Source organism: Aotus nancymaae, unplaced genomic scaffold (assembly GCF_030222135.1).
Source record: "Aotus nancymaae isolate 86718 unplaced genomic scaffold, 86718_ANA_hifiasm-v0.15.2.pri h1tg000011l, whole genome shotgun sequence".
In the NCBI taxonomy this organism is placed as follows: Eukaryota; Metazoa; Chordata; class Mammalia; order Primates; family Aotidae; genus Aotus; species Aotus nancymaae.
In genome coordinates this window covers 71,624,994-71,641,978 of record NW_026988422.1, presented here as the reverse complement: position 1 = coordinate 71,641,978, position 16,985 = coordinate 71,624,994, and the positions used below count along the sequence as shown (strand labels likewise).

The following is a 16,985-nucleotide window of genomic DNA, read 5'->3' as shown; positions in this document are numbered from 1 at the left end:
GTATGCTCATAGATTCCTAATGGGCTGCTCTCCATTCACTTCTGCAGCCTGAATGCAGAGTAAAATCTTAAAAGCAAATGCAATTAATTTTAAAATGTTTTACCTGAGCTCAAACAATTAAGATGATCAGAAAATACTTTAGAAAATTAATAGAAATTAGAACTAGAAACTCAATTAGAATTGTTATTATTGAGTTAAAAATGATGTTGCCAATTCAAGTGGTAACAGTCAGTTATAACCCAAGTTTGCTGATTCGTTTGAATTCTGGTTGTTTGCCAGAGATTTTCAGAGCCATAAAAATCAGATAGAAAATCAAGTGTCATTCTCAGTCTTGGGGTTTTCTAAAGCCTTACAAGAAGTTCGGTGACTTGTGGGAGAGCTTTTTTTTCTTCTTCTCATTGAGTCTTGCTCTTGAGGAGTTAGTTCAGAGCATCAGTGGCCCTACTGTGTCCATAACAACCCTTATGTATAATTTCCACAAAACTGCTTCCCCAAGGCATTTAGGTGCGTTGCCCATTTTACTGGCGATTTGGCAGGGAGAGAGGAATTGACATCACAGATAGAACTCAGTTGAAATTGGATACTAGATGGAGTTGCCCTTCAAAGCCCCGGGCATTGCCGCTACTGAGCCTGAATTTCCCATGTGTCAATTGACACCTCTTTTTCTCACTGTATTTCTCTTGTCCTCCTTTTTCAGGCCTTCTCCCTTTTCTCTGATCCCTCCCTTTTTGGGTATAAAAGTCAGCCTTTTTCCACTTTAATTAATTTATTCTCTAATTTTATTTGAATGCAGAGTGACTCATCTCTAATCAGCTTCAACAGCCAAATGAAGTTTGGTGTCTCCATTTGCATGTTCAAGGAAGTAGACTAATTAGAAATGATCCCTTGTAAGGTCTCTTCTGCCTAAATTCTGAGACAATGGCTGTCCTCCTTCCTCATCTGTCTGGAGGTGAGGATGGAAGTGGGGGAGGTGGCGTGCATTCTGGGTACCAAAGTTAGAGGAAAGCCAAAACCATCTGCTTTGGGCCAGACAGGGTTGAATCCTGGTCTCTCCACTTCCCGGCTGGGTGACCCAGGACAAGTTCCTTAAGTTTCCTGAGCCTGTTTCCCCATCTCTAAGGTGGGGGATAATACTACTTTATTGTGAGTTGTGGAAAGAATAGAATGGAATCATACACAGCTTGTAGAAAGGATAAAACAGAATGCTCTTGGCGAGAGACAGGCACTTAACAAATGTTAGTTTCCTTTTCCTTTCAACTGATAAACACTTTCTTGAGGGTTACATAGGTAAACATTAAATATTTATAAATTGCATAATTCAAGAAAAATGAAACTTGAAAAGGAATCTTCAGACTTTTTGATGAGACAAATCAACATCATCCCCGTTTGTCTTACGTGCAAATCTGTATTTCTGTGTGCTATGCTGGGTTTGCTTATGACGTTTATGTGGAATTCTCAGCCCAGGGAGACTTCTGTGAGCCTAACCTCTCTTCACAGCTTGATAGGAGTTGTAAATATTAGGTGCTGATGGTATGATTTGAGGCAACCTAAGTGACTGAAGCCTAGAGATCTCCCTGTGGTGTTATTTCCAAGTGGGCTCATCAGAGCTGAATAGATAATGAAGATAGAAACCCTGGTGAAAGCTTTGTGGCTTGGTCTGATGGTACTCATACAGCACAGTTAAAATGGAGATGTTACCAGTGGAAAGGACTCACCATCTGTCTCCCCACAAGAGCAGAGAGGAATATACCTCTGATGATTATGTGACCATTGTCAATTAGGCTGATTTATGCAAAGACAGTGTGTACACATGTCATGCAGCCAGATTTTAAATTCTAGGGTGCCAGGGTTTGTTAGAAATAGTGGCCGGCTGTGGCCTTGCATAATATTCCATGTTCTCTTAAAGGCAGAAAAGAATAGATTAAGAACTTGACAGAAGGTGCCTTTTTCCCCTGTATAGTCCAGTCAGTTGCCTGTGAGTCTACCAAATCTAGCTCGCAGCCCCTTTTTGTACAACCCCTGAGCTGAAAATCATTTTTGCATATTTTAAAACGATTATTTAAAAAAAAAAAGGAAAGAAAAATATACAACAGAGACCATATGTGTCCCACCAAGGCTAAAATATTTACTATCTGGCCCTTTATGGAAAAGGTTGTTGATCCCCTGGTCCATCCAGAGTGTTTGAAATAACCCAGATTAAAGAAGGCAAAAAGTAACGATGATTGACTTTTTCAGTTGTAATCTGATTTGCGACAACCACTCTATGCCATGGGCAGTATTTAGGATAAATGTAATTACATTTCAGTATTTGTATCTTGCTCTCCCTACCTAGAGTTAGGTTTGCCCAAGGAACAGAGTCTCTGTTTGTTGTTCTAGAAGCAGCTCCTATGTCTGTTACCTCTTCTCCAAGGTTTTCACCTGTTGCTTTTCTATCCCAGCTCACCTGTGTGAACAGCATGGAGCTGGGCTGCCATGACACCGTGTCCTACCTTTTCCCCTGGCTTGAAAGAGGATGGCAGGGGCCAGCTCAGGAAGAACTGCTATGGAGTTTTTCACCGTATCCTGCTCATGATGAGGCTAGGGAGGGATTTTCATCAGTATATTTAATTGTTGCTGAAGTATGAACTTGGGGAAGGAGGCAACTGTGAACCAGTGATGCATAGACTAAGTCTCCTGGAAGAAGCAGGGCTCGAATTAGACCCAGGAGGATGTGCACTGTTTGTGGGAGGGTACAGGTACATCAGAACAGGGAACATCTCCTGGCGTGTCCTGCCCAGAGTGGGGAATTTATAGCAGTGTGAGATGAAAATGAGTCAGCATTGTGGCCAGTTTGTTGGAAATTTTAAGGTGTATGGAATTCCAAATTCAGTAATCATTGAGGAGTCATCGTAGCTTATTTTTAAAAAGAACAATGTGTGTGTGTGGTGTGGGGTAGGGGAGAGTGAAAGGACAATCATGAAATTGGCTACTGTTTGTTAAACCCTAACTGGGTGGCAGACATTGGGCTAAGGGTGTTACTTGGACCATCTCATTTAATCCTCACAACAACCCTGTGGGGAAGGTATTGTCTATAGTTTTCAAATGAGGAAACTAGGCTTAGAGAGGTTCGAATAACTTACCCAAGGTTCCGAAGTTAATAACGGGCACAGCCGGGATGGCTCTTAACTCCTGCTCTGTTGAAACAAGCTCAATATAAAACATTCTTACAAGGCAGAAAAGAGTGAAAAAGCAACCAAAATCCTGCCTTGCAGAAATGCCCACTTTGGGTGAACATTTTTCTAGACATTTGTGTGTGTGTGTGTGTGTGTGTGTGTGTGTGTGTATGTGTATGCACAGCAACTTGTATGCCTTTTGCATAATCTGGGCCACCCCATACCTGCCAGCTTTCTATGAATGTCACCATATTCTATATCCTAGTGTTTCCCACCCCCCACTTAACACTAATTTTCTAATGTTCACACCTAGGTGCATAGTATTTTGCTTTGGGACGTTACCCTCATCCACTTAACCAGTTCTTTTTAAATCATTGCAGGTTCTTGAGCAGGGGGATAATTTACTGGAACCTTTCTTTTCTTTTTTAAAAAACAACTTTTGAACTGAGTCTTGTGCTTTTTCCCTTTTTTTGCAGCATGCCCTTGATGCTGACAATGCGGGAGTCAGTCCAATAGGAAACTCTTCCAACAACAGCAGCCACTGGGACCTCGGCAGTGCCTTTTTCTTTGCTGGAACTGTCATCACCACCATAGGTACCCATTCGTTTGCTAATACCTCTTCCTCTGCAGGTCATCTTGAGTAAGGGCGCTTAGTCAGGGTTTTGTCCTCATCTCATACACTATAGTTTGAGGTTCAGAGGAGGCTTATGAAACACTGTCATTTAAATTAACGCAGTCATTGTGGTGGCTTCCAACAAAAGCCAAAGCAGAATGAAGTATCTCTTTGTCCAGAATGAAAGGCTAGCGAACCTAATGAAAAGGTTAGAATGGAAAATATGAGTTGGTTGGTTGAACTTGGATTACTCATTTGAGCTCAACTTCCATTTGAAAAATTATACTTCTTATTAAAGTTACAGAGTAAAGAACCAAAATGTACTACGAAGTTTGTTATAAAAAACAGTCACATTCTAACCCTCTCACCTTTTCTTACCCTCCCAGAGACTGTCACTTTCATCTGTTTTGATTGTTGATTTTAGCGTTCATCCCCATGTCTTTAAATATCATGCTTGTACTACTTCTGCAATTTTCAGCTTTGGGCATTTTTTTTGACTTCCTATTGTGGAAGATGAGGAGTTAGTTCTCTTTCTTCCTCCCTGCCCCACCGCAGAAGGGCTCTTTTCCTGTCCTCCTGTCTTCCCAATTTTAATTAGATAGAAGTGAAACATCTGCATTATTTTGACTAGATAAGTGCTTTTTGCAACTGATCCTAGAATGAACTGTGAGGACTTCTTTCCTGTATCAGTCTTTGTCTTATTTTATTTGTGTGTGTGTGTTTTTTTTGTAACACTTATAGAGTTTTGCATTTTTATCTTAGGGGTTAACTTCATTTATTTATTTATTGAGATGGAGTTTCACTCTTGTCGCCCAGGCTGCAATGCAGTGGTGTGATCTCGGCTCACTGCGACCTCTGCCTCCTGGGTTCAAGCAATTCTCTTGCATCAGCCTCCCGAGTAGCTGGGATTATGCCACCTGCCACCATGCCTGGCTAAGTTTCATATTTTTAGTAGAGACAGGGTTTCACTGTGTTAGCCAGGATGGTCTTGAACTCCTGACCTCAAGTGATCCACCCACCTTGGCCTCCCAAAGTGTTGAGATTGAAGATATGAACCATTACACCTGGCCTAGGGGCTAACTTTATAAGTAGAATAGCATATAATAATCTTAGTGTTCTATTTGTTAACCAATACGTATTCGATCCCTATAATGGGTGATGATATCTCCTCTCTCTTTTTCCAACACAAAATTTTAGTGAACGTCACCTTTTAAATGATTAAATGTACTTATGTTTCTCTTATATGATTTGCCAGCTTTAAATGATAACTCTTGGCTCTCAGCTATTACATATAATGCTGCCAGTGCACTTAGCATCTCAACTTCCTTTCCCTCTTCTGCTATCCGTTATTACTCATTGTATCATTCTGTGTAAGTTGTATCTCACTTTATTGTGCCTTGCTTCATTATGCTTTGAAGATGTTGAGTTTTTTTTTTAAACAAATTTAAGGTGTGTGGCAATCCCACATTGAACATGTCTATTGGTGCCATTTTTCTAATGTCATATGCGCCACTCTGTGTCTCTGTGCTGCATTTTGGTAATTTTCACAATATTTTCAAACTTTTTCACTTTTAATTATGTCTGTGAAGGATATGTGTGGTCAGTGATCTTTGAGGTGATGATTGTCATTGTTTTGGGGTGCCACAAACCAGGCCCTTTTAAGACGGTGAACTTAGTAAGTGCCATGTGTTCTGACTGTTTCACCAGCCAGCCATTTAGGCATCCCTTATCCCTGAGGCACAATGGTATTGAAATTTGGCCAATTAATAACCCTGCAGTGGCCTCTCAGTGTTCAAGTGAAAGGAAGACTCAGTGCATGTCTCTCATTTTAAATGTAAATCCAGAAATAATTAAGCTTGGTGAGGAAGGCATATAGAACTCTGAAACAGGCCAACAGCTAGGTCTCTTCTGCCAAACAGTTAGCCAAGTTGTGAGTGCAAAGGAAATTTTGTGGTTTTTTTGAGACAGGATCTCTCTGTGTCACCCACGCAGGAGTGCAGTGGTGCCATCATGGCTCACTGCAGCCTTGATTCCTGGGCTCAAGGGATCCTCCCACCTCAGCTCCCTAAGTAGCTCAGACTACAAGTGTGCATCACCATGCCGAGCTAATTTTTTAAAAAGTTTTTTGTAGAGATGGAGTTTCACTATGTTGCCCAGGCTGGTCTCGAACTTCTGGGCTCAAGTGATCCACCTGCCTTGGCCTCCCAAAGTGCTAGGATTACAGGCATGAGCCACTGTTCCTGTCTAGGAAAAGTTCTTGAAAGAAATTAAAAGTGCTACTCCAGTGAGTGAGCACAGGAATAATAAGAAAGTGAACCAGCCTTACTGCTCATACGGAGAAAATTTTAGTGGTCTGGATAGAAGGTCAAATCAGCCACAACATTCCCTTAAGCGCAAATCTAATCTAGAGCAAGGGCCTAATGCTTTTTCATTCTACGGAGGCTGAGAGAGGTAAGGAGGCTTCGGGAGAAAAGCTTGATGCTAGCAGAGGTTGGTTTGTGACATTTTAGGGAAGAAGGCCTTTTGATAACATAAAAGTGCAGGTTAAAGTGGCAAGTGCTAAGGGAGAAGCTGCAGCAAGTTACCCAAAAGGTCTAGCTAAGAAAGTGGCTACACTAGGCCGGGTTCAGTGGCTCATGCCTATAATCTCAGCACTTTTGGAGGCCGAGGCAGGTAGATCACAAAGTCAGGAGTTCGAGACTAGCCTGGCCAACATGTTGAAACCCCATCTCTACTAAAAACACAAAAATTAGTTGGGTGTGGTGGCGGGCACTTGTAATCCCAGCTACTCGGGAAGCTGAGGCAGAATTGTTTGAACCCGGGAGGCGGAGGTTGCAGTGAGCTGAGATCACGCCATTGCACTCCAGCCTGGGTGACAGAGTGAGACTACATCTAAAAAAAAAAAGTGCCTACACTAAACAACATATTTTCATTATAGACAAAGCAGTCTTATATCACAAGAAGATGCCATCTAGGACTTTCGTAGCTACAGAAGAGAAGTCAATGCCTGGCTTCAAAGCTTCAGATGATAGGTTGACTCTCTTATTAGGAGATAATGCAGCTGGTAACTTTAAATTGAAGCCAGTGCTCATTTACCATTCAGAAAATCCTAAGACCCTTAAGGATTATGCTAAATCTATTCTGCCTTCCTTCTATAAATGGAACTACAAAGCCTAGATGACAGCACCTCTGTTTACAGCATGGTTTACTGAAGAGTTTAACCTCCCTGTTGAGACCTACTGCTCAGGAAAAAGATTCCTTTCAAAAGAGTACTGTTCACTGACAATGCACCTAGTCACCCAAGAGCTCTGATGGAAATGTACAAAGAGGTAAATGTTATTTTCATGCTTGCTAACACAACATCCATTCTTCAGCCCATGGATGAAGAAGTAATTTTGACTTTGAACTCTTATTATTTAAGAAATACATTTCATAAGGCTGTAGCTGCCATAAATAATGATTCCTCTGATGGCTCTGAGCAAAGTAAATTGAACATCTCCTGGAAAGGAGTCATCATTGCAGATGCCATTAAGAACTTTTGTGATTAATTGGAAGAGGTCAAAATATTAACATTAACGGAGTTTGGAAGAAGTTGATTCCAAGCCTCATGGATGATTTTGAGAGGTTTAAGACTTCACTTTTTAATTCTATGGAGGCTGTCACTGCCAGTGTGTTGGAATTAGAAGTGGAGGCTGAAGATGTGATTGAATTGCTGTATCTCACGATAAAACTTGAATGTATGAAGAGTTGCTTCTATGGATGAGCAAAGAAAGTGGTTTCTTGAGATAGAATCTGCTCCTGCCTATAAAGATGCTGTGAATATTGTGGAAATGACAGTAGAGGATTTAGAATATTATATCAATTTAGTTAATAAAGCAGTGACAGGGTTTGAGAGGATTGATTCCAATTTGAAAAAAGTTCTACCGTGTGCAAAATACTGTCAAATGGCATTGCATGTTACAGAGAAATTGTGAATGGAAGAGTCAATGGATGTGGCAAGCTTCTTGGTTGTTTTATTTCAAGAAATTGTCACAGCCACCCCAGCCTTCAACAATCACCACCCTGATCAATCGGCAGTCATCAACATCAGAGGAAGACCCTCTGCTAGCAAAAACATTATGACTTGTTGAAAGCTTAGATTATTATTAGAATTTTTGGCAATACAGGATTTTTAAGTTAAGGCATGTATATTGTTTTTTAGACCTAATGCTATTGTACACTTAATAGACTATAGTAGAGTGTAATCATGACTTTTATATGCACTGGGAAACAAAAAAGAAATTGTGTGACTCACTTTATTGCAGTGGTCTAAGCCTAACTCACAATGTCTCTGAGGTATGGCTATATAAACTCAGGGTATGTAATTTACATTTTAATCTGTTACCCTGATATTTGCATTTGTTTTCATCATAGCTCTACAGTTAGATATCATGAGTGTTCATCTCTAATCTCTTTGCTCCGGTTTATCTCATGATCACTTACTTGGCTGAAAGTCATCTTCAAGTAGTTGCCTTAAGAAAGGCTCAGGGGAGCAATATTCCATGAGTTCTTGCATTGTTCACAGTTGTTGCTTAACATTTGAAGGATAGTTGAAACATAATGAAATTCATTTTGTTGACTCACATTTTCCTTTTCTTTTGAGACCGAGTCTTGCTCTGTTGTCCAGGCTGGAGTGCAGTGGTGCGATCATAGCTCACTGCAGCCTCCAGTTCCTGGGCTCAAGTGGTCTTTCTGCTTCAGCCTCCTGAGTAGCTGGGACTAGAGGTGCATACCACCAGGGCTAGCTAATTTTTAAAATATTCTGTAGAAGCCAGGCCTCTCTGTGTTGCCCAGGCTGGTGTCAGACTCCTGGCCTCAAAGGATCCTCCTGCCTTGGCCTCCCAGAGTGCTAGGATTACATGTGTGAGCCACCACGCCTGGCTTCACATTTTCTTTTCACTGGTCTCACAGGTGTTCTTCTCCTGTTTTCCAGTGTTTCTAGCTGTGGGGGGGAAACCTGATGCCAGCCTATTTTTTTCCCCCTTTTATAGGTGACCTGATCTTTTTGTTCAGTGACTTAAAAGGTTATTTCTCTATCTTTCATCTGAAAACATTACTAGGTTTTGTCTGTTTTATTGCGGTAAAGTTTTCTTGATTGCCAATCTTCAAACGTTTTCTTTGTTGTGTGGTTTTGGTTTTGTTCTTTGGGAGATTACTGCTATACATATATTCTAACTTCTTTGACTGTCTGTCTTCTGTGTCTCTCATTTCTCTTCTACTTTTTAACTCTTAAAATTTAGTTTTCATTTTGTTAATTTTATTCTCCGTATTCCTTTTGTTTGTGTGTTTTCCACAATGCCTAGGCTACCATGTGCTCCTTCCAATTTTATTTTTTGTCTTTGTGATCAGTGGGGGATTTTTGATATTTCCCTTTTCCATTTCTTTCCTGAATTTCATAGCTCACATTTCATCTTCAGTTGTTGTTCTAGTTCTCCACTGATTTCTTGCATTTCTGCTTTTTGGCTTCTCTGTGAAGATTCTTAGAGATGATTATTTCATACTTGGTTACAATTTTGGTATGGTTTTGGAAACATTTTTCTGGTGACCATCCTTCCATCCATTGGTAAGTTTTTCTACTCTTCACATTTTTTTCTTATGGAAGGTTTATATTTATGTGGGGTCAACTTCTTTTTAAAATACCAAGCAAACTGGATATTCCTGGACCAGCTTTCTGTCAAATGGTTTCATGAGGTCGGGGAGAGGAGAGCAGGGTGAATCAGGGTACCGCCCTCCAGTTAGCACATCCTAACTCTCTTCGTTTCTGTGAAGAGTGTTTCCTGCAAATAGGGTCCATCTGTATTATTTCTGTCCTAGCTCTCCTGTTTTCTGAACCTGATCAAGTTCAGGGTGGCTTCTGCTGTTATACCTCTATATCCTGTATTTCACACTTGGTAAAAACAGGGACATCTCTTTTGAAGTTCAGAGTGAGACCCTCACCTTTATACTTGGATATTTTCTGGTACTTTCTGAAATTTACCACTTTTTTGTCATTCTCTGAGCTTCTCTCTTTTTTTGTTCACATGGCTCTGTCCAATCTCTGCTTCTTTTGGTAGTTCTTACACATATGCTGGAATCTCTGGTTTATATCCTTCTTCCAGCTCTGCTGAAAATGAGTTTGAGGGTTTTCTGCCCACGTACAATTGTGAATTAACACTGCAATAAAAATCTTCATTCAGAAGCAGGAGAGAGACACCCAGCAGTCACTGGTCCACAGCAATGATGGACAGGCATTGAGAGGCTCTCCTGCCCTCCTCGTGGGGAAATTCCTCCATTAAATCTTGTTTGTACTCTCTAGGAGGACTTCCCTGCCTTATTGCTTTCTGAGGCCCAGCTATGCCTTTTGAGAGATTCTTTCCTCTGAGGCACATTTTGAAAATCAGCTTCCTATTGGCACAAATTTCAGAGGCTAACCGTTGTTTTAGAGGCACAGGGTTTTGCTTTTGTTTTGAGATCTAGCCTTTAGGACCTGGGTTGTTTCTAGGTGAAATTCACAAACTTATATGCCACAAGAACATTTTGGATGAAAGGAAATTGCCATTCATATTTAGAAAGCCTCTTAATCTAATTATATGATATGCTAGGTTTGCACTGGCAAATCTGCAAATATATTGATGTTAGCTATTAAAAGTGTTCAAGATGTCCATGACACCAGTGGGTCTGGGGCTTAGAAGCCTTTTCTGGCACTCTAGGCCAGGATAGGTCAGCTTAGGCCACAGATCACAGCATCCAACAAAGGAAGGGTGACCTGGCACCATGTGGTATAAGGGCAAAATGTGTTGGAAACCTGAACAACACCAGAGGGCATCACTGTAGCAGATCCTAGGAGAACAATGTCAGGTTTCATTGTGTTCAGCAGATTTTTAACCTGGGAAAAGTGTCATGCATTGTAGGAGGATTTATTGTAAACCAATTAAAATTGAGAAAGTCTGGGCCACTTCAAGAAGTACATTTTGGAAAATGCTCTCCAGTACCTGGTATTGCATTTATGAGACATTAGTGTATATTGAAGGAAACTCCTAATTTTCTTGTTTCTTGACACGGCTACATGAATGATCTGTCTGCTGCATTGAAAAACACTATAGCTACATTGGAAGGGACATTAATGGAATTTATTGTGTTAGCTTGTTAGTAATCCAGGAACTTGGTTTATTGGATAACTGTGTTTATTCATCCACATGAATCCTCAGTCCATATCACGTGACTGAGGAATGGTGGCTCCATCTGCCTGATTAAGAATGTTTGATATGTGATAGTTTCTGTTCTTTTTTGTGTGTGCTTACACCGGAATTTTTGCGTTTGAGTAAATGGTGCTTAGCCCTTGGATTCTGCTGCCTGGCTTCCATTCACTTATTTACCTGTTTCCTCATCGTCATATCCCCAGGGGTTCCCTTCTCCACTCTTGGTCCCTCAGGTGAGCAATCACCTTGTCTAAACCAAGAAATCCAGGGCTTGGCCACAGTCGTTAGTTCAAAGATGGACATATGATCTGGATTAGGGGCTTTTGCTGGAGCTTTGAAGGAAATGATCTGTCTTTCTTACTAAAAGTAAGTCTGGAGAAAGACAGGCCTAGGCACTGCCAGTCATTGTTCCCCTCCCTGGGTTGTTCTGCCTAAAATTTATGAAACACTAAAGAAGCAGAATGAATAAAGAGGAGTGGTGAATGGGGTCTCGCTTATATCATTTGAGCTCTGGATGGAGCTACCCATGAAGTGTTAAGAAATAAATATTAGACCAGGTGTGGTGGCTTACACCTGTAATCCAGCACTTTGGGAGGCTGCGGTGGGTGGATCACGAGGTCAGAAGTTCCAGACCAGCCTGGCCAAGATAGTGAAACCCCGTCTCTACTAAAAATACAAAAATTAGCCGGGAGTGGTGGCAGGTGCCTGTAATCCCAGCTACTCGGGAGGCTGAGGCAGAGAATTACTTGAACCCAGGAGGTGGAGGTTGTAGTGAGCCGAGTTCACACCACTGTACTCCAGCCTGGGCAACAGAGCAAGACTCCATCTCAAAAAAAAAAAAAAAGAAATAAATGTTAAACCTCCTTCTATTTACTGGAGTCAGTATATTTTCTTTGGTTATTTAAGCTAGTGTGCTTTGAGCTTTCTATTGCCTGCAACTGAGAACATCTTAATACACACTTTGGGTCAGAGCTCATGGCAGGCCAGTGAATATCTCCTGACCTCCACAGCTAGGGACTGAGCCTTCTGGCTGCTGCAGCTGCCATCTGCCATCATCTTTGGACCATAGACTCTTGATTTAAAGTCTTAGGCAGAGCCTTTCTGTTGGTTCAATGCACACATCCTGGCTGCCTAGGAGGCTGTTTCCTCTGTGGTGGGAGGCAGGACACTGTGTCATACCAGTTATGCACAGGAAGGGAATCTTTCCCACAAATCAGAAGGAAGGTGGATGCTGAACAGGAAACTACTACAAAACAAACATGCATCAAAATCAGAAATGCAAAGTCCACTTCAGGATCATGGTACAGTGTGAACACCAGAGATAGGATCCTTGTTCTATTCAATTTAGAAAACACGATTTTCCCTTTCACTCTTTCTCTTAACTGAAAAGGAATGCATTGTAAGTTGAACGTCATTTCGTTGGCTAAATTTTAACTCCAGAGTGGAGGATCTTATAAAGATACAGCTAGAGAATTCCAAAGAAAGTCTTAATACAATGTACGTAAGAATAATGAGATGCAGAAATAATTGTTTTACCAATGACTTAGTGGTAAAATTCATTCATTGCATATGATTGCAAGGTTTATAAGAAAACTCAGAGCCCAGCAATTCATCCAGTTCTTCATGAGCAATTTTCCACTAGTTAGGAGTCAGGAAAGAGGAACTGTGAGAGCTGATGAGCTGTGTTTTCATTAATTGTGAAATACACAAATATTGGCCTGTTTCCTTTTGATCTTAAAATTTGCAACATAATAGTGCAGACATTTTGCATATTACGCAAGTTCCTTGAAAAACACATTCTTGGATGGTTTCTATTGGATCCATTATTCACACTACGATCACATATTGCTGGAAGCTTAAGCTGTTTCTACTTTTGTAATAGTGTAACACCATGGTGTTACATTGTGAAGTGTGGTCTTCATCTTGGGTTGTTTCCTTGGAAAGATTGCCAATGGATTGCTCTGTCAAAGGCATGACCTTTTTAAAGGTTTGCCAAATTTCTTTCCAGATAGACTCTTATGAGCAGCTTAAGGTTATGTACTTTTCAGACGTAAAAAATGTGTTTATTAGGTAGAATGTGTATAGAGACACCTTGGGAATAATAGAATCTTTTCTGAAAAGCAGCGCTACTCCTTAGTATCAGAGATCCGTTTTATCCAAGGATATCAAAGCACTTCTTTTTGAAGAATGTTTTCTTGTGCTGAGACATATGGAAAGATTTGCTAGTGTAGAGCAAACGGAATACCTTCGGGCACTTCTCCAGACCAGGATCCACACCAGAAGGAAGAGCAGACTCTGCTTAGTCAATGTCAGGGATGCACTGCACCCTGATCCCTTCTTGGTCACTAATTCAGTGTGAGAAAGTCCCACCTGCTTTTGATTGTTGGCTCTGCTGGTGGGTCCCCAGTAACTAGCTTTTCTAAGCTGGATGAATGATGCTCACTTCTATGTGCGGATGCTTTTTCACAAGCTGTCATTTGTAGAAGGGCAGCAAGGGATCAGGCTCTTACCAATACCTGTAAAATGCTATTAGAGTTTAGTCTGTGAGGCATTTTCAGATTGAGCCACCTGACTCTACTCAGATCAGAGAGGGAGCCTCTGGTCAGGACCCAGGTGGTAGCCAGTCACTGTGTCACTTGCCTGGCAGCCTCATTTAAGGGTTGTCCCTATCAGGGTATCAAGGTACCTGTTGGTACTTACCCAGCACTTGGATTGGACGTTTATTTCTTATTTTCATTTTTTGGAGAAGGGGTATTGCTTTGTTGCCTGGGCTCAAGTGCAGTAGTGTGATCATAGTTTACCATAACCTCAAACTCCTGGCTCAAACGGTCCTCCCACCACAGCCAACAAAGTGGCTGGGACTACAGGTGTGCACCACCACGCCAGGCTCATTTTTAAGAAAATTTGTGTAAAGACAGGGCTCACAATATTGTTCAGGCTGGTCTCAAACTCCCGGCCTCAAGTCATCCTCCCACCTTAGCCTCCCAAAGTGCTGAGATTATGAGTGTGAGTCCCCACGCTTGATTTAGATGGGATGTTTAACCCATGGGTTTGGAAAGAACAATCACCGTGGCTAACATTTACAGAGTTCTTACTAGTTAACATGCATTGTGCTCCATAAACATCATCCCATTTAATCCTGCGTAACCACACGAGGTGGGTACTGTTATTAGCCTCATTTTATCTATGAGAAGACTGAGGCCCAGAGAAGTTAAATAACTTGCCCAGTCCTTCATGGTTAGTAAGCAATGGAGTCCAGCTCCATTCACCAGGACCAGCTACATAATTTGTAGGGCCCACTACAAATTGAAGTGGGGTCCCTTGCTAAAACACCAAAATGGTTTAAAGCTGAGAGCGTTACAGCAAGCACAGGATCCTTCTACGTGTGGGCCCCATGGGACTGCACAGGGTGCACATGCATAAAGCAGCTCTGCCTGCGCGGACAGTCTGGTGATCATAATAAGAAAGCACACTCTTAACTAAACAAGTGCGGCTGCATGACACACAGTTGGGCAAAGATTGGACTTTGGCATGTAAACAGCAAATGGAAGCCTTTGTGTGTGCTGCTCAGGCACAAGTTGTCCTCTTTTATTTTATTTTTTTAAATTTTTAAAAATTATACTTTAAGTTCTGGGTACTTGTGCAGAACGTGCAGGCTTGTTACATAGGTATACACATGCCATGGTGGTTGGCTGCACCCATCACCCTGTCATCTTCATTAGGTATTTCTCTTAATGCTATCCCTCCCCTAGCCCCCCACCCCCAGACAGGCCCACTGTGTGATGTTCCCCTCCCTGCGTCCATTTGTTCTCATTGTTCAACTCCCACTTATGAGTGAGAACATGTGTTTGGTTTTCTGTTCTTTTGTCAGTTTGCTGAGAATGATGGTTTCCAGCTTCATCCATGTCCCTGCAAAGGACATGAACTCATCCTTTTTTTATGGCTGCATAGTATTCCATGGTGTGGAATATGTGTATATATGTGCCACATTTTCTTTATCCAGTGTATCGTTGATGGGCATTTGGATTGGTTCCAAGTCTTTGCTATTGTGAACAGTGCCACAATAAACATAGGTGTGCATGTGTCTTTATAGTAGAATGATTTATAATCCTTTGGGTATATATCCAGTAATGGGATTGCTGGAGCAAATCGTATTTCTAGTTCTATATCCTTGAGGAATCACCACACTGTCTTCCACAATGGTTGAACTAATTTACACTCCCACCAACAGTGTAAAAGCATTCCTATTTCTCCAGATCTTCTCCAGCATCTGTTGTATCCTGACTTTTTAATGATCGCCATTCTAACTGGCATGAGGTGCTATTTATTGTGGTTTTGATTTGCATTTCTCTATGACCAGTGTTGGTGAGCTTTTTCTCATGTTTGTTGGCTGCATAGATGTCTCCTTTTCAGAAGTGTCTGTTCATATTCTTTGCCCTTAAATGCCTGCTTTCTCTTCATGAAGGACATGGAACTGTTTTCTAGCCAGAGGTGAACAGATCTGAACTCATCTTGAGCTCATCTTAATGCACATTCATTACAGCCTCCCCTTGGCTTTGTCCCTGTGGAGCTGGTTGTCTTTTGCTGAAAGTCACCAGAAGCCAATTGGTAGAGATGCTCCTTGGACTCCTTTGGGTTTACTTAAATCCAGTTAGAATGTTCTGAGCTAGTTCTACTGGACAATTACCCCTGTGCCATCCCCTCTCATTTCCCAGCCTCCATTGCCCCAACTTCCCTGAGAGATACCCACACCTCACATTCAACTGGAGGTCCACCCAAATCATTGAGCCAAATCCAGCTCCAGGTATAGAAGTCTTGTCCCTTGTCCTGGTGCTGTGAGTGCTGTGGGAGAACAGTGAAGTTTCTGGAGAGAAAATAAGAATCAACCACCTGTTTTCTCCTGGGACTGAGTTTTCCTAGAGACATATTGCTCAGAAATAATTCCTTCCCACAGAAAAGCACAGGACAAACTTATAATTGCTAACACTGGGTGCTTAGTTTGCATGTTTCACAGGTTTTGAATATTTACATGTAACTCTTGCTTTGCATGTAACTCATTTAATCTTTAATAGCTGTAGGTAGGCACTTTAATAGCCCTGTCTTTTAGATGAAGAAAGTGAGGCAGAGAGATTAAGAATGTGCTCATGACCTGAGAGTTAGTAAATAGAAGAATCAGAACAAAAATCTGTGTAGTCTCTAGTTCTAAGCCTACAGACAACTGTCACACCTTATTTCAAAGTTTTACTCAAGCATTCTGGAAGGATGGGCAGGGTAGTCAGACAGATGGGGTATAACTAGATCCCCAAAGCCAGGAATGTGGTCTTCCTACTGCCTCAGAACAAAGCTCCAAAGTGTAAGTGCTGGAATTCTCCCAGAGTGACAGGTTGAGGGTTAAATGGTCTCTCCTTATAGTTCACCAAAGGCATGGAGCACAAATACACTCACACATGTGCCCATGTGTGAGACACAGCGTCACTCAAGAATGATGACTTTCTATCCACTAGGCAGTGTGTCACCAAAGAAAGATGGCTGTGAATATATTTAAAGGCTTGTTTGAATATTGCATCACTCATGCTCTTACCCAAGAACTTTGCTTTAATTGTATTTTAGTGTTCTAGTCAACAAAACACTGAACAAACAAGGAACCAATTATGATGATGATAATAATAATAATACTTTGCATTGATACAGTACTTTACAGCTCATTGATTCTTTTCCCCCCTGCATTTTCCTTGAGTACCTCTGACACTAGGATTTGTAGAGGTTAAGTGTGTCTAAGGAGAAACAGGTAGTGTGAGGTGGAATTGGATCTGGATCTTTCATCTCCTCACCTCTCCCTGAGCACAGTGCCTTACCCAGGAGGTGGAGGTGGTCATCTCTGAAAGCTGGAGGAAGCGGGTATAGCAGTTGTCACGATTAATGAGATGCCCGTTCATCCAGTTCCAAGCCTCCATTTCTTTGCCTATGTCTGCAATATATTTCTTTCTGAGACACTTGGACAAC

The 16,985-nt window shown here is 41.5% G+C and overlaps 1 protein-coding gene across 1 annotated transcript in view; it reads left to right on the top strand.

The window, feature by feature from the left end:
- KCNK10 (potassium two pore domain channel subfamily K member 10) overlaps positions 1-16,985 on the top strand; it is a 135,306-nt gene that overhangs the window by 75,577 nt on the left and 42,744 nt on the right. The window contains exon 3 of the mRNA XM_012476907.2: positions 3,629-3,746. Within this exon, the coding sequence (XP_012332330.1) occupies positions 3,629-3,746 (118 nt within the window). The remainder of the gene's footprint in view (positions 1-3,628; positions 3,747-16,985) is intronic.